At 22.3% G+C, this 27932-nt stretch overlaps 1 protein-coding gene and 1 non-coding gene across 2 annotated transcripts; one reads left to right on the top strand and one right to left on the bottom strand.

Moving 5' to 3' along the window:
* Window positions 1-9127: 9127 nt before the first annotated feature.
* LOC122501461 (probable peroxisomal acyl-coenzyme A oxidase 1) lies at window positions 9128-27123 on the bottom strand. Its single transcript, XM_043610942.1, has 11 exons — window positions 26767-27123; window positions 21251-21413; window positions 21000-21168; window positions 20736-20859; window positions 17993-18112; window positions 17785-17900; window positions 17458-17627; window positions 15248-15410; window positions 14345-14688; window positions 10853-11108; window positions 9128-10576 (listed from the first exon to the last, which is right to left on the bottom strand). Exons 1-11 carry the CDS (start codon window positions 26882-26884, stop codon window positions 10316-10318), a joined length of 2004 nt encoding a protein of 667 aa, XP_043466877.1. The 5' UTR covers window positions 26885-27123; the 3' UTR covers window positions 9128-10315.
* LOC122501527 lies at window positions 23798-23916 on the top strand. Its single transcript, XR_006301574.1, has one exon. It is a non-coding gene; the product is annotated as a 5S ribosomal RNA (ribosomal RNA).
* Window positions 27124-27932: the final 809 nt, after the last annotated feature.

Genomic DNA, 27932 nt, shown 5'->3' with positions numbered 1-27932 from the left:
GCTATTTAATTGGGGCCCCATTTAATTTATTATAATTATGTAAATTACCAAATTTTTTATTTTCAAAAATCATCTTCAAATTTTTGAATAATTTCAGATACAGAATTTTAAAAAATTCAACTTTAATAAAATTCTTCGCACGAGATTCAATTATTTTCAATACAATACACAGGAATTCAATTATTTTTAATATAATTTTCATAAAATTGAATTGCTCAAAAGAATTTAATTTAATTTAATTTTCACAAAATTTCCATAAAATTCTTCAAATCAATTAACTTATTTTTCAAAATTTTAATAAAATTCTAAGCAAAAATTTAATTATTTCATAATCAGAATTATGAAAAGTTTTAAAAATTACATTGAAATAAATAAAATTCTGTTTTTCTTATAGAAAACAAATTTTTAAAAAAACCGTATTTTTCATTAATATCAGTTCGTTTTTCTGCAATAATTTATAAGTAACTATTTTTTTATTGTTAAATTAATATTATTAACATAGATTGAATTTCAAAAATTTACAGTTAAAAATTCTGAATAAGTTAATTTTTTTGAAACACTTTTATTCACATTTTTTTTCAATTAGTTCAATTTTTAAATTATATTGAAGAATTTTTAAAGTTTTCGAAATTTCATGAAATTGTCCTGTTGAACAAGTGGATTTTGGAAATATTTTAGTTTTAGATGAATTTTTTTTTAAATATTTGAATTTCTAAGGAACTTTCTCAAAAAATTTTAAAAATAATTGAATAAGAGAAGAATTTTAATTAAAATTTCTAGAAAATGGAATATTGAAATCTTGAAAAATAAGTTGTGAGAGTTTTTCTTTATCACCGGGAAAAATTAATTCAAGACTGGAATTTTTTTTTTTTTTTTATGAAAAAAGCGGTCAAATGGATTTTTTTTTTACTTTAGATAATAATTCGAAGTGAGCCTAAAATCAAGCAAAAACTTTCCCAAACATAAACTATAATTCCCTGTCGCATTAAGTTTCACCAGAAAGCGTCGCATTTATATCCACGACCTACTCCGATCAGTCAAATTACCCCAGAAAAATCTCGAGACACGAATGATAAATAAAGACGTATCATAAGACTATCATATGATCAAATAAGAACAAATTGAAACTATAGAATCTTTATATAAAAAAGAAATTTGAAAAGAATTGATTCTCAAAAAAATTTGCACTAAAAAATAATAAGACAATATTTTTTTTTTTGAAAAAAAGTCTTATTAATTTTTTCGACACTCCTGCCAAAAAGAAAACTAAAGTAAAGTTTTTGTCGCAATTTTTACATAAATCCGGAATTGAATGGAAGAAACGCCACATATTTATACAATATTGGTTAACCACTTCCGTTGGGTCCATGAATTTTATACGTAAAAATATTTTCAATTTGCAATTTCGTAGTCTCTTTCACTATATTAGCAAAGAAACAAAAACTGCATATATTATTGCTGTTTGCCTGTGGATTTTTTTTTAAAAACCAGATTTTCACTTAGAAAACTGCTGGAAATGATTTTTTAACTAAAACACAATTTTTATACCAGTGTATAGCAAAGAAATGACACACTATGCTTTATACAGAGTGAATCTGCGCTTGAATTTGTTTAAAAAAATACCAAAATAAAAAAAAAAATATTATTAAATAAAATAAATCGTAGGACAAAATAAGCGGAAAAAATTATGTACAACACGTTTCGTTATTTTTTATTGTCGAAATTCAATGTCATAATTTTCTTAATTTGTGCGACAAAATAAATTTCAAATACCTAAAGAATTTAATTTTCAACAATTTAAAGTTATGCATTTGAATAAAAATTACAATTTTCTGTTCAGGTCACATAAATTTTAAAAAGTATTAAATTTCTTGTCGAGATTAAAAATTGTAATTTTTTATACTCAAATACATTTTTTAAAATGTTAAATCGTCTTTCCCTTGAAACGGATTTAAAATTTGATTTCTCTTTTTCTTTTAAATTATGACATTGAACAGACTTAAAAAATTTTTTTTTACCAAAAGTAACGACATAAGAAGAATGAAATTTGTAAATGCAGATCGTATTCAAATTTAAAAAAAATTCCATAATAATATCACAAAAACGGTCTCATATTGATGTTTCCTTCTTCATGAATTTAAATTTTTTTTTAATATCGAAACAAATGTGTGACACGCTCTGAAGAAAGGTATCTAATCATTTTGAGGTTATGTTTGTGTTTAATTTTAATTTTTATCTTAATTTTAATGATTTTAATTTTTACCATAATTAGAAGTTTCTATGTTTAATTTAAAACTAAAATCAGTTTTTATTAACTATTTTAAATGTAATGAAAACGTTATGACTCGATCAACTTTATTTTTATGATTTTTATTTCGATAATTACAAACATAACCTAAAATTAATTTAGGTTATGTTACTTTTTTTTAATTAATACTTTTCGGTATATTTTCTTCGGAGAAGATCGCGTGCAAATGTTTAATTATTAATTGATTTTAAACTTACATCAGGTTATTTAACTAATTTATTGAAATCTCTTTTTCTTTTTAAGGGGAGAATTCGACAACATTTTTAACTATTTATCAAGAAAATGATTTAAATTTTCCATAAAATTATTTTTATAGTTATTTTTAGAAAGGAAATCAATGGTCAAAAAATATTTTGACCGTTTTTTTTTTTTTTTTTAAAGATAGATTTTAAAATCCATTCGCAATTTTTTAAAAATACATTTTTTGTATTCACAAAATAAATTGCCGAATGAAAAAATGATTTTTAATATTTTTGCAGCATTTTTTTTTTAAATTATTTTTAATTTTAGGTTGAAATTTAAAAAAAAAACATTGTTTTTCAATTTTTTTTTTATATAGAAATTCACTTATTTATTTTTCTAACTAATTTCAAATCATTTTTTTAAATAAAAAGTATAAAATACAAAAAATTATGATTTTTTTTAAATTAGTTAGAAAAATAAACAAGTGAATTTCTATATAAAAAAATTGAAAAATAATAGTTTTTTTTTAATTTCAACCTAATATTAAAAACAATTTAAAAAAAAAATGCTTCAAAAATATTAAAAATCATTTTTTTCATTTTGCAATTTTTTTGTGAATACAAAAAGACATATTTTCTACAATATTACAGATGGATTTTAAAATCTATTAATTTAAAAAAAACGAATTTATAATAGAATATTAATAAAAATTAATAAATAATTAAAATTAATTTATTAAAATGAATAAAAAATATTAATAAGAAAAAGAAAAATCCAAAAAGGGTCAGAATATTTTCGGACCATTGATTTCCTCTTTAAAAATTACTATAAAAAATAATTTTATGGAAAATTTAAATCATTTTCTTGATGTAGTTAAAAATGTAATCGAAGTCTCCAGCGCTGCCTTTTTTTTCTTCGAACGAATTTTTGACTTTTGTAATTTGACAATTTTTAATGAAATTAGATATTTATTAAATTAAATAACGAATAAGAAAGTTTATTTATTTTGAAAAAAATTACTTACGTCGAAGAACAAAAAGACGATGCTTTTTAAAATTTTCAAAAAAAATTTTTTTATTCTATTTATTGTCATTTGGTACGAATTTTTAATGTGTGATTCTCGCTTTCGTTAGAAAAGCTCAATAAAAAAAAAATGAAATGACGACAAAATGAGATTTTTACAGATTATCTTTTTAAATTGAAAAAAAGATAAACTGAACTATGTGTGTATGTGTGTGAATTTTGTCGAAAATTTTCATCGAAATGACACTCTTGTCTATGCGTTTTAAGGGAAAAAAAATGGAATAATATTAATCGTGGTAGTAATTGTAAACTATAATTATTATTATAATGAAGGCAAATATTTTATAAGTGAATGAGAAATAAAAAACAAAACACTTTGGAGAGATGAATTTTGAAAAAAAGGCGCCAAAAAAAAATATTAAGGCACGACGGTGAGATATACATTTTTATGTCTATCGCTAACAGTGTTGTGTAGGCCAAGCGTGGACGAATGAATAATATGAATAATTTTAATGCGAGTACGATTAATAATTTAATGATAAAAAAAAGTTAACATTTAACAAATTGTTACTTTCTTTTTTAAATGTAAGTATCGTTTTTCTTTTCTAGCGTCTTAATTGTATACTGAAAAATTATATATTTGTATATTATATTCATCTTCATAGACTTTGCTCTAGAAAGAGGTTTATAATACATATATGTAATTTAAATTCGGCCACGAATACGTCGAGGCGACAAAATATTCATCTCTAAAATTTTTCAATGTATAATCTTTAATCGTCTTTTCGATGACTAACAAAAAAAAAAAAAAAAGAAATTGCCTCGTCGCTCTCGCGGACGCGTACAGTAATGACACATTATTATTAATTAACAGAAATTAATAATAATTGCACTACATTAGCATGGTAACGATTAATATTACATGTCGTCGCTCCTATTCTGTAAATAAACACTGTACCGAATAAGACAGACGTATTTCAACAATTATTATCAAATTCTTCTGTGTCTTGATTTTATTCATATTATATTAATATCTCTTTCCAAATGCTTATAGCTATGAATTTTATTTCATTTCACTTTAAGGGTGTGTGACACAGTGTAACGTCATTGGTCGATAAAATAGTGATTTTCAAATTAACAATACAATGAATTTGCAGATTTTCTTCAATTAAAAATTAAAAAAAAAAAAAATATTATTAACAATTTTTATTAATGTAATTTTAATCTTACGGATCAATTAATCATAATTCCGGGTTTCGCCTTTCGTTCCGATTGATATTTGATTCAACATTTACTTATATGCATTTATTATACCTAATGAGTAAATTCACTAAAAATAAGCATTTCAATCGTAAAAACAAAAATTTTCTGCATTTTTTTTAGTAAATTTTTTTTTTTCAAATTAAATTATCTTTCCAATGTCAATTTAATGGAAAATGAACAATTTCCAACTAAACTGACGACTATCTTGTCTATGTTGTTGGATTATTGAATTGAAAAGTAAAAAGAAAGTTTATTGGGAAAAAAGAAAAAAATGTTTTTTGGAAAAAGTACGTTCATTTGAAAATTTCTAAGCTTCAATGACGTTAGAATGTCATAAAATTCTTAAATAAAAAGTCTTGTCTCTAAATATTTTTGCATGATTTTGTATTTATTACATTATAATTATTATAAAATGAAAAATGTGTAACGTTTTTTTTTATAACGTTTTATTGTTTTTAACCGCATTTTTTCTTTTTTAAAGAATACATCCGTAATGGAGTTTAATATCTAGAAAAACTTAATATTTCTTGCATTTGTTAAGATTCTAATTATTGTATGTTTAATGCCAGCTTGTAAAAATTATTGGTTAATTAAATATTAAGTAGACTGTATTGTGTATATATAATTAAAAATTATATTTAATCAGATATTTACTTATACGCTAATTTTACATACTATATATATATATAAATATATATATATATGTATTACTTGATTTTAATTAATTAATTAAATTGAGTCTTTACACATTCACACAAATACATGTGAAATAAAACAAATTTGTTCATTTTTAAATTAATGTTTTCGTTTCTTTAGTGATTCTTCCATTATTATTTTTTTATTTAACTGTGAATTTAGTTTAAGTATATTTTAATTGAACCCAAATTTTCTTTATTATTTTAATTTAGTCTTTTTCTTACTTTTGTATGTACAATAGACGCATTTTTATCTGAATTATTAAAAATAAATGATTTATAGAAAAACTTTAGTTAAAAACACTTTAAAAAAATTAAATTTTGATAAAGTTACAAATAATTGGAGAAAATCAATTATTTTCAAAAAATTTTCCTCACTTTAATGATTTTGAATATCAACTATATTATTCGCAGAAATTCAATTGTCATAAATAACAATATTTATCACAAAAATTCAATTATTTTCAAAAGTATAATAATATTCAATTATTTTTAAAAATTTTTTATAAAATTTATGTCAAAATTTCAATTATTTTCAAAAAATAGTCTTAATTCAATAATTTTTATAATTATTTATTATTTTAATAAAATTTCCCAAAATAATTCAATTATTTAAAAACAAGTTTGACAAAGTTCTACACAAATATTAAATTATTTTCTAAAATATTGAAAATTTTCACAAGAATTATTCAATTATGAAAAATAGAATTTGCATAGATTTTTTTTTTAAAAAAATCAATTGTTTTAAACTTTTTTTTATAAAATTCTTCGCAATAATTCAATTATTTTTATAAAGAATAAAATAAGGAGGTAAGTATTTTTTTCAAATTTGAAAAGATCATTTTTAACCAATTTATACAGCATTTCAGCATTTAACACAAAAAATGAAAAAAACGTTAAAAAATTTTGTTTCTTGTGCCATTTTTTTTACTTTAATAAAGATAATAAATTTTCATTTGTTGATTTATAGGCAACTTTATATTCTTTAAAAATTCATGGAACAAATTTTCAAAATGTTTTTGCTCAAGTTTTTACAATAAATTCTTATTAATATTATAAAGAAAAATTAACATAAATTTTTTGTGCAGGGAACATTATATCAGTAGGCGTAAGTAATGTTATAAATGATAACACAGTGTTAATATATTTCATAATTTATATTCGAAATAAACAACGTAAAAATAATGTACATATAGATTAATTTATATAGTGACGGTAAAAATTTGAGCACTGACATGAATAATCTCACATAATATCATATACTAAACAAATACTTGTATAAAAATGTTTCATTTTCACAATCTTATTAATAGGTACGCAATGCGTTAAAAAACTATAAAAAGATTAAATATTTTAATGTGATGTTTTTTCATACCCGCCTGTCCGCGTTTTTTTTTTCCTAAACCTTATTCCACACAGCATTTATAGAAACTTGAAGCAAAATGAACATTTCCTAAACGTTTCCAATAATGCTGTATGCAATATTATATAAAAATAATTGTTTTTTATTTCTATTATTTCATTATAATTTATATTAAATATTATTTATTATTTTTATGGTTATACCAAAAACCGGGTAATATATGCTTATTATTTACCTACGATCTGTATCTTTATATTATGCGCTTTTTCTACAACATTTATAAAATTTTTTTCTATTTTATAAAATTTTTTTATAAAATTAGCGAACTTTTACGATGTCATTTTTTTTATATATTTGTTGCAACCAAATAGCGCTTCAACAAGTACATTAAATTTAATAGCTCTTGAATCAAAATAAAGTTGAATGAATGCAAACGATAATAAGGAAAATTATATCGAAAACATGAATTTTTAACGGATTTCAAAAATTGAAACAAATAAAAAAAATAAAATTTTCTATTTTTCTCATTGTCAGAACAAAAACCATTACATTTATTCCTTATTGTCTCATGGTATCACAATAATAGAAACAATATCCCTACATTACTTGATTAGAAGAGAATAATTTTGTTTAATTATAATAAAATAGAAATTCATTAATTTTGGTGTCGTTTTATCACTATCAAATTTTCTATCAGTATTCTTTCTTTATATTTCGCTTTCCTATGGAAGCATTGTTTTACCAAAAATCAAATTCGATTTTTTCACTTTTCCTTCAGGAACTCAAAAATCACAATGCCATTTCAGGGTTGCCACGCTTTTGCTCATTTCAAATTCCCTGACTTTTCCAGGTTTTACAGGTTAAAAAACGGAATTTTTCCAGGTTTTTAAAACTACATTTAAATTTTACAAAATTATTAATTCTTACCTTTTTGAAATTAAACAACTTATAAAAAATTGTTATAAAACAAAAAGAAATCGATCACTCCGAGTCTTCGACTCGGAGTGATCCATTTCTTTATGTTTTATAATAATTAAAAATTATTCAAAATTACTTATTAAAAATTACTTTCATTATTTTAATTCAATTATTGTTTTCCAGAATTTTTAACTAAACTTCTTCTTTAAATTAATTATTATTAATAATTTTTGAAAAATTTCTTTCAACATTTTCAAATCCTTTTGTTTACAATTCAATTTTACGAAATTTCATCGATTATTGGGAAATTCTTCAATCAAATATATATTAGAAAATAAAAACTTCAAATAACTTAAAAAAAAATTAAATTGTACTTTTACAGAAGAAATTAAATCTACACAATTTTAAGTTAAAAGTATAAAAAATTCAAACATTCAAAGATTATAATTTGAAACCTTTTCAAAACTCAATTATTATCTAAAGTTTTAACTGAAATTCATATTTGAATCAATTATTATTAGAAAATTCTACGACAATTCAATTATTTAAATACAAAAAAAATAATTTATTGAAGAATTGAATGTTTCTTAAAATTGAACTCTCATTTAAAGAATTTTATCAACAAATTTTTAAATAGGTAATTAAAATTCTTTTCACGAATTTCAATAAAATTTTTAAGAATAATTTCATTTTTCAAGAAATTAGATTAAAAATGTATTAAAAATAATTGAATCTCTGTAAAAAAATTTGATTGAATTGAGAAAAGTTTTTGAAAATAATTCAAATTTTGTCAAGAATTTTATTAAATTTTTTTTAAATAATTGAAATATTGCCAAGAATTTTATTAAAATTTTTGAAAATAATTGAATTCTTGAGACGAATTTTTTAATACCTAATTTTTTTTTAAATACCTAATTGAATTCTTTTGTGAAATTTTATTGAAATATTAGGTATTGAAAATAATTGTATTTTGATAAATTATAGAAATTAATGAAATTTCTACGAAGAATTTTATTAACATTATTTTTGAAAAAAAATTGAATTGTTAAAAAGAATTTCATTAAAATTTTTGAAAATAATTTAATTCATTCAAGAAATTTAATTATACTTATATTCTAATAAATAAAATTATTAGGAAAGATGTTCAAAATAATTGAATTTCTTTGATGAATTATAATAAAATTTTTAAGAATAATTATACATTTTTTGAGAAATTCCATTAAAATTGTATTAAAAATAATTGAAATTTTTCGATGAGTTTTATTATTTATTAAAATAATTGAATTATTGCGAAGAAAAATGGTAAAGGCAACTCTTTTAAAATTGAATTAAGAAATTTGAATTAAAGAAAAATTAGATTTCAAGAATAAGCACAATAACTTTAGAAAACAATAATTTTCCAAGATTCCAATCAAAATTCCCTGACTTTTCCAGGTTTTTTCAAGGTTTATAAAATTTCCTGACATTTCCAGGTTTTCAGGTTGCGTGGCAACCCTGTCATTTAGTGTGAGTGTATGTAAACGTTACATTTTTTAAAAATATTTCAAGTTTCGTAAAAGCTGAAACGATGAATTATTTTTAAATTGTAGATCTCGAGGGGGGTCACAAAATCTGTAGTCTGTACATCTTATTCATTAGGTTTAACTATATTTTGTTCGTGTTTTAAAACTTTTCCAAAAATGATGTATGCAAATATTTTTTAAAAAATGTTCCGAGACCTATAAATATTTTTCTTTAATTTCGTAGCGCTTTTTGCGAGGCATCAAGACGCATCTTTTAAACATTTTTCAAAATGTTTATTGAACATTTTTCGGTCGCGTTAGTCAAAGTTATTAACATTAAAAAAGTTTTTTAAAATCAAAATTTTGAAAAAAAGTTCCTTTTTGGCTTTTTAGTGTTGAATTTTTAATTTAAATTATATTAATTAAATTAAGAATCAATTTTTTATTAGACGCTTCCATGAGGAAGTATTCATAAAATGAAGACAAAAATTAAAGTTTTAACTTTGCATCGTTTAGCAATAGTTTTTAAATAATTTTAATCAAATATACTTTTTGAAAATAAATTTTGAATAAAATTGAACTTTAAATAGAAAAATATTAATTTACAATCTTTGGAATGAATATTCAATGGAAAAACTATACTTATATTGAAAAAAATTCAAAATGAATAAAAAATCAAATAAAAATAATCAAATATCATCATTTATCATCAATAATCAATTAAAAATAAGTTTTATAAAAAATTAATCAGAATTGCATGAAACTTGTTTGCTAGAGTTTTTTTTAATGAAAAATATTTTAAAAACAAACATCAAATTAGTAATTACTAATTAGTGATTCTAGAAGAATTCAATTTTACAATTTTAAGCGAATCTGATCGATTTTTTAAAAAATGCGTCCGCCATATTGGACCAGCCATTTTGTGTTTTGAAAAAGTGAACTCGTAATCGCGACCTCATATAAACTAAGTAACTGTCAAGCCACAGAAACGTATGAATGACAATTGAAATTCACTTGCTAGTCTTAACATTCGTCTTATAATTATATTTCATCGTTTCTATTATAAATTGCTCTTCATGAATGGTTTTAAATACTTGTGATACGATTCGTTAACACTCTTTTGATTGAGTGGACTTTTCATGGCCTCATCAAAAAGATGTTGATACACGTTTCCATCGTAGGCACCTAATGCGGAACCTAAAATTTCATCACGAATATCAAAACCATCGACTAATCCCACTGCGTTAGGACGGACTAAGGATAATAATTCTTCGAGTCGCTTTTGAAGCACAGGTACATCTTGAGTATTGAGACAGGAAAACTGAAATTATAGTGAATTTCCATTATTATAATAATTATATTAGGTTGAGTTACTAATGTATTATTTATCACTGTGTCTATTAAAAACCTCGTTCAAAATTCCAATTTTATTTTTTCAAAATATTTTTCCACCTCTTTCCCTGCTTGAAAATTAATAAGAATAACAAAATAAAGGTACCAACTATGAAACACTTTTTACAGGTCAATAAAAGAAATTTTCAAAAAAATTTCTGTTTTTTTTTCTAAAAAAAAAAAGTTGTGAATGATTATTACTCACTCTCAGGAAATCTCCAACTCTTTGTAGAACCCAGTAAATTGAATATATTTCAGAAAGTTGCAAGAGGACTTGTTGCAGGTTCTTCGAAAGTGATGAGAGTCTCTTGACTCCATTAATGTAAGTTTCCACTAGGAAAACACGACAATGCGATTCGGCTGCTTGAGATAATTCGATACTCGTTGCATTCCAAGCATCCTCCTGTGACATTCCGCTTTTTGTACGCCTTTCCATATTTTCCACTGCTAGTTGTATTTTTCTGTTCAACAAAATTTATTATTATTATATTATTTGTTATTATTATTATTATTTTTAAATTGTTGTTATGTCAAAAATTTTACAGTTAATTTGAAAATAATAAAATAAGTGAAGTAAGAAAATTTAACCCAAATTTCAAAAACTCAATACAGAGGTAGAGCTGCAATTCAATCAAAATCAATCAAATTCAATAAAATTGAACAACTCATAAGAATATTATTATAAAACATAAAGATATCGATCACTCTGAGTCTTCGACTCGGAATAATCCATTTCTTTATATTTTATAATTATTAAAGATGACCGACTGACAAAATCATTAGTTTATTAAATTACAAGAATATTGTTAATGTAATTTTTTCAAAATTATTTGTATCATTTCAATTCAATTAACATTTTCTAGAATTTTTAACTAAAATTCTACTTTAAATCAATAACATCAATTATTATTCAATTAAACTTTTTCAAAACAAAATTAATTCTACAGAATTGTTAGTTAAAAGAACGAAAAACAATAATTTAACTCTACGAGAAATCAATTATTTAAATACAAAAATAAATAATATCGAATGTTTCTTAAAATTTAATTTTTACGAAGAATTGTATTAACAACTTTTAAAAATATTTCATTTCTTTTAAGGAATTTAATTTAAATTTTAATGAAATTTATTATATTAAAGAATTTTATAACAATTTTTGAAAATAATTGAAAACTTTTTGAAGAATTTTATTCAATTTTTTAAAAATAATTGAATTCTTGAGAAGAATTTAAATAATAATTTTTGAAAACAATTGAATTCATGAGAAGAATATTTTATTAAAATTTTTGAAAATAATTGACTTCTTGAGAAGAATTTTTAAAAAATTTTTGACAGTAATTTAATTCTTGAGAAGAATTTCCCTTTCTATTTATAAAGATAATTTAATTCTTGAAGAGAATTTTTAAACAAATTTGAAAATAATTTAATTTCTACAAAGTATTTTATTACTTTTAAAAAGAATTGAATTCTTCTGATGAATTTTGATATTTATCAAAATAATTAAATTTTGGAAAAGAATTTTTATTAAAATTCCTCAGAATAATTGATTTTATGGGAAGAATTTATGCGATTTTGTTGTTTATCAAGCTAATTGAATTCTTTTGCAAAATTACTTAAAACTTTTTTTAAATAATTCATTTTCTGCGACAAATTAAATGTTATTTATGACAATAATGAATTATTGCAACGAATTTTATTGTTTTATTGAATAATTGAATGTTTCTTAAAATTGAATTCTTTCCTCAAGTTTTAACAAAATTTTAATTGTAATTGCATTTTTCAAGGAATTTATTTAAAATTGTATTAAAAATATTTGAAATTCTGCGATGAAAATAATTGAATTCGTAAATGAAATTTTATTATTTATGATAATAATTAAATCTTTTCGTAGAATTGTATCAAAAAGTTTTTTCTATAATTAAATCTGTGGATAAATTTTGTGAAAATAGTAAATATTGAACTTTTGCAAAGATTTTTATAAATTTCTGAAAATAATTGAATTTTTGGCTAAAAATTTTGCTATTTACAAAAATAATTTAATTCTTGACGAGAATTTTTAAAAAATTTTGAAAATAATTTAATTTCTGCAAAGTATTTTATTACTTTTTAAAAGGATTGAATTCTTGTGATGAATATTGTTATTTATGAAAGTAATTGAATTTTGCAATGAATTTTTTAAAATTTCTGAAAATAATTAAATTTTGTCAAAAAATGTTATTAATTTTGAAAATAATTGAATTTTGCACTGAGTTTTATTAAAATTTCTAAAAATAATTGAATTTTTTGTAAATAATTGAATTCTTTCAAAGAATTTGAAAAAACCATTTTTTTAAATAATTGATTTTATCGAGGAATTATGTAAAATCAAATTTTTGAGAATAATTACATTTTTTAAGCAATTCCTGTCCAATTGTATTAAAAAGAATTGAAATCCTGCTTTGAATTTTATTACATATTTATGAAAGTAATTGAATTTTAGTTGTTAAGAATTTTATTAAAATTTTCCAAAATAATTGAATTCCTGGGAAGAATTTTATTATTTAGGAAAATAATTTAATTATTGAGAAAAATTTTATTAATATGTTTTAAAAGAATTGAATTTTTGTAAAAACATTTGTTATTTTTAAAAACAATTAAATTGTTGCAAACAATTTTATTACAATTTTTTAAAATAATTTAAAAATATTTGAATTCTTGTAATGAATATTGTTATTTATGAAGATAATTGAATTTTGCAAAGAATTTTTTTAAAATTTCTTAAAATAATTGATTTTATGGGAAGAATTTTGTTGTTTATCAAGATAATTGAATTTTATTAAAATTTCTGAAAATAATTGATTTTCTCCGACGAATTAAACGTTATTTTTGAAAATATTTGAATAATTGCTACGAATTTTATTGTTTTATTGAATAATTCAATGTTTCTTAAAATTAAATAGTTTCAAGTTTTAAAGAAATTTTTAATAATAATTGCATTTTTCAAGGAATTAATTTATTTAAAATTGTATTAAAAATATTTGAAATTCTGCGATGAAAATAATTGAATTCGTAAATGAAATTTTATTATTTATGAAAATAATTGAATCTTTTCGTAGAATTGTATCAAAAAATTTTTTCTATAATTAAATCTGTTGATAAATTTTATGAAAATAGTAAAATATTGAAAATTATTGAATTGCAAAAAACTTTTGAAAATAATAATTGAATTTTTGGTGAAAAATTTTGTTATTTGTAAAGATAATTGAATTCTTGACGAGATATTCGTGAAATTTTTTAAAAATAATTGAATTTCTTCGAAGAATTTTATTACTTTTGAAAGTAATTGAACTTTTGCAAAGAATTTTATAAATTTTTGAAAAAAATTGAATTTTTGGCGAAAAATTTTGCTATTTGTGAAGATAATTGAATTCTTGACGAGATATTCGTGAAAATTTTTAAAAATAATTGAATTTCTTCAAAGAATTTTATTACTTTTGAAAAAAATTGAATTCTTGTGATGAATATTGTAATTCATGAAAATAATTGAATTTTGTAAAGAATTTTATTAAAATTCCTAAAAATTATTGAATTTCTGTGAAGAATTTTGTTATTTATCAAGATAATTGCATTAAAAGTTTTGTAATAATGAAATCTGTTTTTGATAGCAGTCAATGTAAGTGTCTACTTAGTGTATTTAAACAAAAGTAACATTCATTACCCAGCAGCCACCGCTTGATGAGCAATGATGATGCAAGTGAGAGTATTTTTCCAAGGTCTTCTTTTGCCTCTTCTCGCTGCCGCTTCCAAATATCTGACAGTGGGAGGTAAAGGCTCCCTATTAACTGCCTGTTTCCAAGCTTTTACCAAATATCTCGCCGTTTGCAAAAGGAGAACCGTATTTTCGCCTTCGTAAGTGCACATGGCAGTCAATAATCCATAAGTTGTTGGAAAATTACTGGAATCCATGTATCCATGTCCACCACAGGACATTCGTAGTAGTTCGACAGCATTCGTTGCGTCCGCACTGGCCACGGCTTTTAAACAACACGACAGAGCATGCAACTGCAAAAAGAATTCTCTTCGTAGAATTATTTCAATTAATCAGTCTTGTCAAATTTTTTAAAAAATATAATCATGAATTATTGTCTATTATAAAATTATAAATTTCCATTGCAATAAAAAAAGGTAATTATTTAGAATCACAACGGCTTTTACCAATTTTAGAGATAAATTTAATTAATTTTTTTTGGAAAAACTTTCATTCAGCTATAGAAAAATGAGAAATTACCGAAAATAATTTTTGTATTAGCCAAATGAGGTACAAAAGAAAATAAAAAATTGTTTTCTACATTAAAATATCATAATAGACATTTCTGCATATTAAATTAAAGTATTCATGAGGAAAATTATTTCTTTTTTCTTTTTGGAATATAAGAGTGTAAAAATATAGAAATAGATAAGATACAGGTTTAATTGGCTTTAATTGTTGGTTTATTTACATTTAAATAAAAAACAAACGATAAAATAAGAATGTATGTTTTACAAATTGAATTCCTGAATATATTTGAATGGAACAACAACAAGATTAGAAAAGAATGAAAGTTGATTTTAAGATTTTTACCTCTGGTAATCTCTCCAATTCGCCTTGGTCTAATTCGGCATTGACATTGTTGTACAATTCCCATATATAATCCGCAGCCATTAGTAAAGCAAAACACGTTGCTAGCGAAGGAAACAGTTTGTACTGTTGAGTAACATAGTCAATAATTTGAGTTTCATGTCCTCTGGAAAAAAAGTTTTTATAATTAATAATAATTCTCAAAATTCCAATTCTTCAAGTTCAGACTCTGTGTATACTAAAACTAGCTGTAGAAATGTATTTAAAAAATTTTGAGTTTGCCTTGTTTTTTTTAAAATTATCGTAATTTCTAAAATAACACTGATGTTTCACGCACTGATTGTGCCCCTTGAATAATTCTCTCGTTACTTTCGACAGATTTTGTTCATCTAAGGATCCAAGTTTTTACTTATTTCTATAAATATACAGACAAAATTTAGACTTTTTCCCTGACCCTAAAGAATATTCTGATTCACTCTAAAAATAATTAGATACTCAAAAATATGTTCTATTAAATTTATCTACAAATTTCTTAAAAATTAAAATTATTCGAAAACATCAATAACTTTATTTTTAAATAAATATTTAATCATTATTATTTTTCCCTAGGAATTAGAATTATCAAAAATTTTAAATTCAAACCTTTTTGAAATTCAACAAATTATGGGAATATTATTATAAAATATAAAGAATATGAATCAATCAGAGTCTTCGATAAAATCATTATTTTCTATTATAAGAAAATTGTCACTGTAACTTCTTCAAAATTATTTTCATCATTTCAAATTCAATTATTAATTTAACTAGAATTTTCAACTAAAACTCTCAACAATTATTTAAAAAAATTTTTTTAAAAAGTTCTTTGAAAATTTTCAAATCTATTTGTTTACAATTCAATTTTACGAAATTTCGATTATTCGGAAAATTCAATTCAAAAATTTTTAAAAGTAATTGAATTTTGCAGAAGAATTTTGATATTTATAATAAGGATAATTGAAATTTTGAAGAGAATTTAAAAAACTTTTTTGAAAATAATTGAATTTCTGCAAAGAATTTTCTTACTTTTGCAGATAATTATTTGAAAATTTTGAATAAATTTTGAGGAGAAAATTAAACAAATTTCTTGAAAATAATTGAATTTCTGCCAAGAATTTCGTTACTTTTAAAGATAATTGAATTTTGCAGAGAATTTTATTATTTATGAAGATAATTAAAATTTTGACAAGAATTTTATTAGAATTGTTGAAAATAATTGAATTTCTGCGAAAATTTTATTATTTATAAATATAATTGAAATTTTGAGAAGAATAAAAAAGAAATTTTGAAAATAATTGAATTTCTGCGAAGAATTTTCATACTTTTAAAGATAATTGGATTTTGCAGAGAATTTTATCAGAACTTTTGAAAATAATTAAATTTCCAGGATGAATTTTATTATTTATAAAGATAATTGAAATTTTGAGGAGAATTTTAAAAAAAAATTTTTGAAAATAATTGAATATCTGCGAAGAATTTTCATACTTTTAAAGATAATTGAATTTCTGCTAAGAATTTTATTGCTTTTGAAAATAATTAAATTTCTAGGTTGAATTTTATTATTTATAAAGATAATTGAAATTTTGACAAGAATTTTATTAACATTTTTGAAAATAATTGAATTTCTGCGAAGAATTTTATTGCTTTTGAAAATAATTGAATTTCGGAGAAGAATTTTATTATTTATAAAGATAATTGAAATTTTGTCGAATTTTACTAAAATGTTCAAGAATAATTACATTTTTCGAGAAATTCAACTGAAAATTGTATTAAAAGTAATTGAAATTTTGCAAACTTATGAAAATAATTAAATTCCTAAAAAGAATTTTATTATTTATGAAAATAATTGAATTATTGCGAAAAAATTTATAAAAAATTTGTAAATAATTGAATTTCTATGAAATTTTTATTGTTTATGAAAAGAATTAAATATTTGCATAGAATTTAATTACAATTTTTTTTTTTTGAAATATTGAATAATATTGAATAATAATATAATAATAATAATAATAATAATAATATTAATATTAATATTGAATTCTTTTGGAAAATTTTATTAAAAATAGTAGCTATTGAAAATCATTGAACTGAGGGAAATTTTTGAAAATAATTCACCATTTCAGAAGAATTTGAATATTAAAATTTTTGAAAAATCTAATAAGTATTTTAAAACTTACTGGGAATGAATTTGTCCCTGTTTCCGAACAGCGCTGTACCTAATTGCAATTGTACATCCCTTGGATAAATATCTACTGGCATCTTTAATTAAAACAACCCTAACAAACATCATAGTTCCATAGGTCAATTTAGAATTCGGTGCTTTTACATAAGTTCCGTCTTCTAATATCTGGAAAGAAAAATTCGCATCATAAAATAGTTTTTTAGCCATCCAGAGGATAGTTTTTATTAAACGTAAGTTAAATTAATTTTCCTGATGTGCTGCTTAGTAAAAAAATAAAATAAAAATAAAGTCTAGTCGCACTTTATTTCTAAAAATGAATTACCTTAGAATTCTTCATTAACATATTTGCTCTTGGTATCCTGTAGTTTTGAAAACCTAGAAAACCATTATTGGTCGCATTCATTCCTAATTTTGTCCCAATTTCTCCAATTTTAATTCCTAAAAATTTATTTTTATTATTAAATACACAAATGTCTATAGAATAAAACGACATTAATGAAGCAATTTCAATATTTATAGTAATCTATTACCTGGAAGTGGTTCATGAGTTTCTTCATCTCTCAGTTGAACAATGAACGGATGAATTCCTTTGCATTCACCTTTCGTGTACAATTGTGCAACTACTACTGCATAATTAGCAGTATGACCCACTGTAAATTAAAATTAATTGTTTACACTAAATTAACTACTCTATTTAGTTGCAGTAACTAATCTTTACAGCCTTAGGACGCAGATTGTTTTAAATGACTCAACATCATAAATGTTCAAAATAACAATTTTTAACAATTGATTTTACTTGATCTATTTATTTTTCTGCAACTATTTAGAAATGGTTCTTTTAATTAAATGAAACATTTAATAATATAAAAACACCGAACTGTTGTTTTTAGTAAAATTATGAAAATAGTATAAGAGAATGAAATTTTAGAAAAACAACAAAAAAGAAACGCGAAATTGTAAAAATTGTAAGAAAATCACATTTCTCGACAACTTATACTTTAATTTCAAACAATCCAGAATACAATTTTAATAAAATTCTTAGAAAAAATTTTAATTAGGTATTTTTAACATTTTTTTAAAAAATTCTCTTTAAAATGTCAATTATTTTTATAAATAATAAAATTCTTCACAAAAATTCAATTATCTTCAAAAGTAAGAAAATTCTTCGCAGAAATTCAATTATTTTCAAAAATTTTAATAAGATTCTTGTCAAAATTTCAATTATCTTTATAAATAATAAAATTCATCCTGGAAATTTAATTATTTTCAAAAAATTTTTTTAAATTCTCCTCAAAATTTCAATTATCTTTATAAATATCAAAATTCTTCTGCAAAATTCAATTACTTTTAAAAATTTTGTTAAAAATCTGTTTAAAATTTCAATTATCTTTATAAATAATAATATTCTTCTCTGACACTTAATTATTTTCAAAAATTTTTTTTAATTTTGCGTCAAAATTTTAATTATCTTTATAAATAATAAAATTCATCCTGGAAATTTAATTATTTTCAAAAGTTCTGATAAAATTCTGTGCAAAATTCAATTATCTTCAAAAGTATGAAAATTTTTCGCAGAAATTCAATTATTTTCAAAAAATTTTTTTAAATTCTCCTCAAAATTTCAATTAAAAATATCAAAATTCTTCTGCAAAATTCAATTACTTTTAAAATTTTTTTTAAAAATCTGATCAAAATTTCAATTATGTTTATAAATAATAAAATTCTTCACAAAAATTCAATTATTTTTAATACAATTTTAAATAAATTCCTTGAAAAATGCAATTATTATTAAAAATGTTATTAAAAATTGAGGAAAGAATTCAATTTTAAGAAACATTCAATTATTCAATAAAACAATAAAATTCGTTGCAATAATTCAAATATTTTCATAAATAACATTTAATTCGTTGCAGAAAAACAATTATTTAAAAAAATTTTTAAGTAATTTTGTAAAAGAATTCAATTAGCTTGATAAAGAACAAGATTGCATAAATTATTCCCATAAAATCAATTATTCTAAGTAATTTAAATAAAATTCTTTTCCAAAATTCAATTATTTTGATAAACATCAAAATTCATCACAAGAATTCAATTCTTTTAAAAAAGTAAATAATAAAATACTTTCCAAAAATTAAATTATTTTCAAAATTTTTTAAAAAATTTTCGTCAAGAATTAAATTATCTTTATAAATAGATAGGAAAAATTCTTCTCAAGAATTAAATTATTGTCAAAAATTTTTTTTAAATTCTTCTCAAGAAGTCAATTATTTTCAAAAATTTTAATAAAATTCTTCTCATGAATTCAATTGTTTTCAAAAATTATTATTTAAATTCTTCTCAAGAATTCAATTATTTTTAAAAAATTTAATAAAATTCTTCAAAAAGTTTTGAATTATTTTCAGAAATTGTTATAAAATTCTTTAATATAATAAATTTTATTAAAATTTTAATGAAATTTTTTAAAAGAAATTAAATATTTTCGAAAGTTGTTAATACAATTCTTCGCAAAAATTAAATTTTAAGAAACATTCAATATTTATTTTTGTATTTAAATAATTGATTTCTCGTAGAGTTAAATTATTATTTTTCGTACTTTTAACTAACAATTCTGTAGAATTAATTTTTTTTGAAAAAGTTTAATTGAATACCTAATAATTGATGTTATTGATTTAAAGTAGAATTTTAGTTAAAAATTCTAGAAAATGTTAATTTAATTGAAATGATACAAATAATTTTCAAGAAATTACAGGAACAATATTCTTATAATAATAAAATGTTTATGTTTTATAATAATATTCTTATGAGTTGTTAAATTTGAAAAGGTTTGAATTTGAAATTTTTGAACATCTTAATTCCAATGAGTAAAAAAATGATGAAATATTTATTTTAAATAATACCATTAATGTTTTCGAATAATTTTACTTTTGAAGAAATTTGTAAATAAATTTAATAGAACATTTTTTTGAGTATCTAATAATTTTGAGAGTGAATCAGAATATTCTTTAGGGTGAGGGGAAAAGTTAAAGTTGTGTTGGGAAATCAGGGAAAAGTCAGAAAAAATAAAGTTAAATTTTTGTGAGAACCATGTGTATAAATAAATGATATTTTTCTCTTTATTTAACCAATTTTTATGGTCCCTTAAAAGTCCCCTATTTTTTGATTTTCAGTCCCCTATTTCCCATAAGATACTTTTTAGGGGCACTGTGAAGCCTAATAAAGAAATTTTAATAATTGAGATACCACTGTATAATAAATTATTTACTAGAAACTTACAGCCACCAGGCCACCATTTATAAGAAGTCAATGTTGGACTGTTGAGAACGAATTCTTCTGTTGAGGGGTCATAAGTTGAAGTTGTCTCCAGACCTCTGATAAAAGTGCCATGTCCTAATTCTGTCTAAGAGATAGTTCCTCTATTATTATCTGACAAAATGATTTGCTTTTCGCAATTTTATTTACAGGTATAATGTGTGAGTTATTATAAATTGTATATAAAAATACATTATATTCCTCTTTTACTGCTTTTGTTGTATTTACCTGAGCATATGTGCCAATGATGTTACAGAACCACGCTCTAGTTATCCATTCTGCCTGTTGTTCGGTGGTCCCTTGACCCATAATTGTCGGTATGAACATAACAAAATGTAACGATAATGGATTGCCATCTTTCAGCATTGCTGATCCGAGCATTCCTCCCAAAATTTGACTATAAATATTAACGTAAGTTATAGTCTTGAAATAACAGATTATGCTTTTCAAATTTTATAACAAAAAAGAATTTCACTTACGAATAAATATTAATGTCCCCACCCCTTCCCGTATCTTGAAATTCTTTAACTTTCTTCAGAATTAAACAACTTTTTCGTACAGCCTCTTCATAAACTTCTTTGTGACTTAAGTATTTTGGAGAAATATTCGTACGTAACTCTGGATTTTTTAAAAAAAACTCCTCTGTAAAAAAGAAATTACATTTTATAATTTCATGCTTAAAAGACTATAATTATAATACACATATTATACTTTTAAAAATAACACTTTTTTTATAAATTTTGTTAAAAAATGTAGAAGTAACTATAAAAGTTGCATAACCAACTTGTAGAGCATTAAAAAACGCTTTGATTGGCCTACTTAAACTTTTTAACCTAATTCGATTAGAAATTACGAAATTATTGGTATTTTAAAAAGGAAATTAAAGTCCACAACGTTGAACAACGAAAACAGTTTTTTAATTTATACGAATATTATATTTTTGTAAAATATACAACAATTATTATTGAAATATAAATAAAATTCTCCTATTTCAATAAATTATTGTGACAGCATTGTTGCTTTATCCTTTTTCTCTACTATTAATTATTTTAAAAAACTTTTTTCGTTGATAAACGTTGTGGACTTCAACTTGGTTTTTATTAGAAACTAATAATTGTAAAGAAATATATTTTTGAATTTTTCTTTTTTAAAGGTATGGAAGTAACTTTTAAAGTCTTATAAATATAACTTGTAGAACTTTAAAAGTCGCTTTGATTATGGTAAGTGGTAAACGTGTCATACAAAGAGTTTTTGACTATTTTATGACGTAAATTTAACGATTTTCTCAGATTTCCTCTTTAGTAACATCAAAAAGTTGGATATTAATGAAAACTTAAAATTAAACTTGTCGTAGTGGAAATTTTGAAAATGTTCCTCGAGAACAATTTTAGGCCTGACTTTGCAGGACAATGAAGTTTAGGCGGTTCATGGACCATATGGTCTATGCTAGACAAGGACAGAACGGCGTTGGGATTTGGCGCGTCCTTTTAGCGCGGTTTTCCGAGGGATGGCTTGGGCAGTTGCCGTTTGGGGTCCAAACTGTAGAGATGTACTTTTATCTCTGAGAGAATGCGGTGTCTTAAAATATTAGAGTTTCAGGGTGTCTAGCGATTCGTCAATTTAAAATTCCCGGGTTTTTCCCGGTTTTTTCCCGGGTTCTTGAATAATTTTCCCGGATATTCACAAAGGATTTAAAAACATAATTATTTAAATGTTTATCAATAACATTATTTACGTAATTAAATGTTGTTTTATTAAATTACAATGATTAAAGTTATACAATAATTTCTAAAAACTTGACATAGAATATCAAAATTTCCCTTATAAAAATTTCTCAACTTTATAATATAATTGTCAATTCAGGGGAATTTAAGAAATTTGTTAAATTTTACAAAGATGTTAGAGGTTGAAGTGTGGAAAAATTTGAAAAAAAATTCCGCTCGGTACATACATTATACCCTTTGAAATACTTGTAAAATTTAATTAATTTCTCAAACCATGAATATAATGTTTACATAGAATTAAACTAGAATATTTAAGCTTTATTTTGACATAAGTTTTAAAAAAATCGGATTTTAATATTTAAGCTTTATTTTGACATAAGTTTTAAAAAAATCGGATGCGACGTGTTTTGAGATATTCAAAAAGGTTATCTTTCAAACTTAATTTTTTTCATAAATTCTATTATTTAAAAAAAAATTTTCTACCATTATAAAGTTGAGAAATTTTTGTTTTAAAACCACTAATAGTAAATAAAGTTTGGCTTCAATAAATATAAGAAATAATGATTTAAAAATTGCCTTACAATGTCAATTGTTTATAAGGAGGATCGTTTTGAAATGGAATGCCCCATATTTAGTTTTAAAAAGTAAAATCTTTGCCTTTCCTATATCACAGAAGATTCTTAATTTCTTCTTATAAAATTTGTTACGTATTATATACCTATAAATTGTTATATAAAAATAATAATAGTAAAAATCCTTTAACTTTTATAATATAACGTGTACTAAAGTTAGTTTTAAATAAAATTTAAGTTATTATTTTTACTACTGCTTCATACTATCAATTTACCCTTGACGATTTGAGCTGTGACCGTGTTATTATATTACGCTTTGAAAAAAATTTTAATTTTTTGTATGTCATAATTCAAAAAATACCCTATAAATAGAAAATTCCCGGGTTTTTCCCGGTTTTTTGAGGTCGAATCAAATTCCCGGGTTTTTCCCGGTTTTTCCCGATTTCCCGGTTCGCTAGACACCCTGAGTTTACTTCTTTAAGACTCGTATAATAAATTCAACTCTCTAAATCTGAAATAGCAGAAATAAAAGTAAAAAAAAGCGAGAATCAGAAAATAAGATGTGCTAAACATCAGTAAATTTATCAGCGGCACACATAACACTACACCTGACAGTGTATAGCCTGAGTGTAAACTCATGTGTGACCGGTTTATCCCACTCCTCCCTATAAATATATTATGTAGATTCTCCGGTTCACCATTTTATTCTTTAGCGAAATTGTTACTTTCAGCCAACGCTCATTTCACGCTGAGTTCACCGGTTCTCGTTCGATCACCGAAGTTAAGCAGCATTGAGCGCGGTTAGTACTTGGATGGGTGACCGCTTGGGAATACCGCGTAGTGTTGGCCTCTTTTTTTTTCATTTTTTCTGAATGAATTGTTTGCAAATCATTGTTGCAGACATTTTTATAACGAATAATAAGTTTACACTTAACATTTCCATTTTATCTTTTTAATGTTCTATTGAAATCTAAATTTTTATTGGCAAAAATAGACTACACCTAGAAAAAGTTTCTTTTCTTCAAAGAAATTTTTCTTATTTAAATAAATAAATTATTTTTATCAACATACTTATATCATAATATATAAAATTTATTTTACCCAAGTAGAACTCTAATAATATATATTTACTCTTATGAAACTTGCCTATTTTTTTAATTCTAGTACTTTGCCCAATGCCAATAGCTATTTGATATGCAATAAAATAAATTTCTTTCTATAAAACGATGACATGGGTTTGTTTAAAAAAAACAATACTTGCTTCAATTAACTTTTTATTCTCAGTAGTGTATTAAGATTGATAGACTATTTAACAATAAAAATCTTCATTAGAAATTGCAAAGAATTAATAAGGCCAACTCATTCAGCAAAAAATTCATTTTCAATCAAGAAATTTTTTATTCATCATTATAGTGTTTATGAATAAAATTATAGTTCGAATGCATGACCTTGTCGATTTTTCAAAATGTCTTTGAGCACATAATTCTCAATCGTATAAAAATGTATATTTTTTGTTAGCTATATAGTGTGAATTTAGTTTATAGACATAATAATGAATATGGTAAAATGTGACCTTTAAAAATACACATTAATTTTTAAAAAAAAATTTTTTTTAATTTAAATTTAAATCTAAAAAAAATTTAAAAAAACTGATAGCACATTTTTGGAGTAAGTTACTAACGTTACTATTAACCATTAGATATTGAAGTTACACTTAAAAAAGTTGTAACTTTTTTCAAGTTAAACCTTTAAAGTTAAAAAAAGAAATTAAAAAATATTATTAAATCATGTAAATTATTTTAGAAATATCTAAAGGGAAATAATATGTCAACAGGAAAAATAATATTTTTATCTAAATAAAAAAACAATATTGCGACGAAAATCTCAACAAAATATAGTTATCTGAATGACATGCAATTTTAAAAGTCCAGATTAGTAACTTGTGATTATGACACGATTGTGACACAGAAACGTATAACGCATGACGGAATTTCACCTCATACAAATGGACCCAGCTTAAAGTTCTCGATTTAAAATCTTAATGACTTAATTAACTGAATTATTAATTCAATGAAAATTAATTCATCATTCATTTAAAATTTGAAAAGAAAATCATAATCTTGTTGATTTATTATATTTAGGAATTATGAATATTTTTGTATTAGAAATGAGGAGGTTTATACACGTAATCTTCCAGCATTGGTATAATTAAATACCTACATACCTACTACATTAAAAACGTGACTTTTTAATTTGTTTTAACATTACTTTTTAATCTTCTTTTTTTAAATAAAGAATTCTCTTTTTACGTATGTAGTAAAAATGGAAATTATTTTTCATCTGAGAAATAAGATTCAAAATTTAAAAAAAATATGTTTCTGTACTTTTTAAAAGCGTGATTATAAATATGTATTATATTTATTAAAAAAGTATGTAGAGATTCTTTTCGTATTACGTAATAAAAAGAAAAGTTTTTAAATTCTCTTCCTACCACGGTCATGTTTTGATTGTCAATTTTTCACAGACGAACCTCTAGGTCTATGACATAATATCAAATATGTGAATGATCCCAAAGAAATTTCCAGGAATTTAATATCAAATTCGCCGAAATTTACAGGTCATTGAAAGGATTCAAAGTATTTTTTATTCTCCTATTTATAGAAATTCCATGCCTTTCAATAAATTAGTAGTTCATTATTAAAATATAGAAAAACTACCGACAATAACAATTTAAAACAATTAAATTATTGCTAACAAATAAATTTTTACTGAAAAATAAATTATACGATTTTAATTTATAAAAAAGCAATGATATAAAAATAAATTTTTAAAAATTTTTCGACTTTTTTTTTATTTTTTTACTTTTATTATTCTGATCCATCAGAATGTCTAATCATTGATAAATATTTTCAATACTCAATATTATATTCATTAAAAAAAAAATGAATAAAGAAGTCGTTTTTAATTACTATTTCATTTACAGTAATTAGTTTTTTTACACTATTTCATTTTAAGATTTAATTTGAATAAAAGATTATTAAGTAAGAGAAAATAATTTTATAAAACAGATTTTTTTAGCTGAAAAAAAAAATTTTTTATAAAAACATTTTTTGCTCAAAAGAAATTTTTATAAAAACATTTTTTGCTGGAAAGAAATTTTTAGAAAAATAATTTTTTTAGGGAAAAAAATAATAAAAATTTAACTTTTTTGTGGATAGAAATAATTAAGATAAGAATGAAAATCATCTTTAATTTTTGCATTATCATTAATTAAAGATTAAATTTACATCCTTATTGATTGACGACTTTCGTAATTATAAATATTTAATCAATATACAACAATTTATAAGAAAAAATAATTAAAAACAAATTTCAAATAACAATTATTCACATTTATCTGCATTCATAAAAATTAAGTTTACACTCATATTCTAATATTTAAGTTTATGTAGATTAATTTTTACAACTTCATTGACACGTAAAATATACTACACATGAAATTATTCATATTATTATTTTTTCCATTTAGATATAAAATATTATAAGTTTTAAAAATAAAGAAATATTTATTTCATAGAGTTGATTCGATCTTTTTTTTTAAGAAAATGTTTGTAATACATTATTATGTTATTTTTTATTTAAAAAGTAAATGATTGTTGAAAAAAGAAAAAACTATTTATATTATAAATAAAAATTCACCTGTTTCCCGACGATCGATAGTTTTTTGAACACTACCATCGAGATAATTTGTCAATTCTTCAGGACGAAATGTACACTTTTCTCTTTCGCGTTGCAGATCTTGGTTGATCGCACTCATTTTTTAAGACAATTAATTTAAAATTTAATTCTAAAATTGAAAATTGTTAAATTCAGGTAAATTGAAATTTCACGCAACTTTCACTTGACAAATATACGATAGTTGTTCTATGTATGTCAAAAGAAATTGCACTGCATCTGCTCTGTTTAGCAGAAAAAATGTCGCAAATTATTATACATATATACACGTTTGTCAGAACCGCTCTTGACAGACTAAGAAGTGACTAGGAGTGATTCTGGTTGTTTGTTCATTCGATTCCTTTATTTAGTTTTTACTTTTTATTATCATTACAAACAGAACCGATTGCTGTCCCCATCTATTGGAATTAAACAGACAACTTATCAGCTACAATCGCGGCTCAACGAATAAAGAAGATATTTATCTTTATATGCCAAGAAGAAGTCTTCTTGATCTAATGCAATTAGAATTTTTTACATTTGCTGCTTTTTTAATTTTCCAGTATAGAGGTTTATAAATTTCTGCAAAAGTAATTTTTATAAACTTATCAAAACTATTAAAATATTATATTTATAATTAACTTATAATTAATTTTAAAAAAGTAGCAAAAAAGTAGCTATACAAAAAAATTAAATTTAACAACTAAAAAACTCGTCTTAGTCGATTTATAAAAATTGCAAAAATTTGATTCTGTATTTCCCTGCGACATTTTTCTCGTATCCATAAAAAAATCCACTTTTTTTTCTTATCTTGGTACAATAACTTAAATTTTTAATTTTTATGAAATATACAATTATTTTCCCAACTTTCAGTTGGAATTCTTCAAAAATTCGATTATATTTCAAACTAGTTTTTAAAACTAAAAAAATTAATTTTTCTAAAATATAAAATTTACTTCAATTAAATTTGACAAATTTTAATTTTTAAAAAGAATTTAACTATATTATTCATTTAATATTCAATTATAATAATCTAAAATTTTTAATGAAATTTCTTTTATAAATCTAATTTTTATTATTCTTTGAGAAATCTATTCAGAATTTGATTAAAAATGATTGAATTTTGAGAAGAATTTTATTATTTTTTTTTT

The sequence above is a fragment of the Leptopilina heterotoma genome, unplaced genomic scaffold (genome assembly GCF_015476425.1).
Source record: "Leptopilina heterotoma isolate Lh14 unplaced genomic scaffold, ASM1547642v1 Lhet_21, whole genome shotgun sequence".
In the NCBI taxonomy this organism is placed as follows: domain Eukaryota; kingdom Metazoa; phylum Arthropoda; class Insecta; order Hymenoptera; family Figitidae; genus Leptopilina; species Leptopilina heterotoma.
The sequence above is the reverse complement of the archived record's forward strand: the minus strand, read 5'-3'. Positions and strand labels throughout refer to the sequence as shown.

Bases quoted from the DNA above. Each gene is read 5' to 3' on its own strand.
- LOC122501461 (XM_043610942.1), bottom strand. From the start codon at position 26,884: ATGAGTGCGATCAACCAAGATCTGCAACGCGAAAGAGAAAAGTGTACA. The intron at 17,628-17,784 runs GTAATTCATTTT...TTTTCTTTCCAG, and splicing joins TGTTAATGAAGAATTCTAAG to ATATTAGAAGACGGAACTTA. The intron at 15,411-17,457 runs GTAAGTTTTAAA...CTTTTTTTCCAG, and splicing joins CAGGGACAAATTCATTCCCA to AGGACATGAAACTCAAATTA.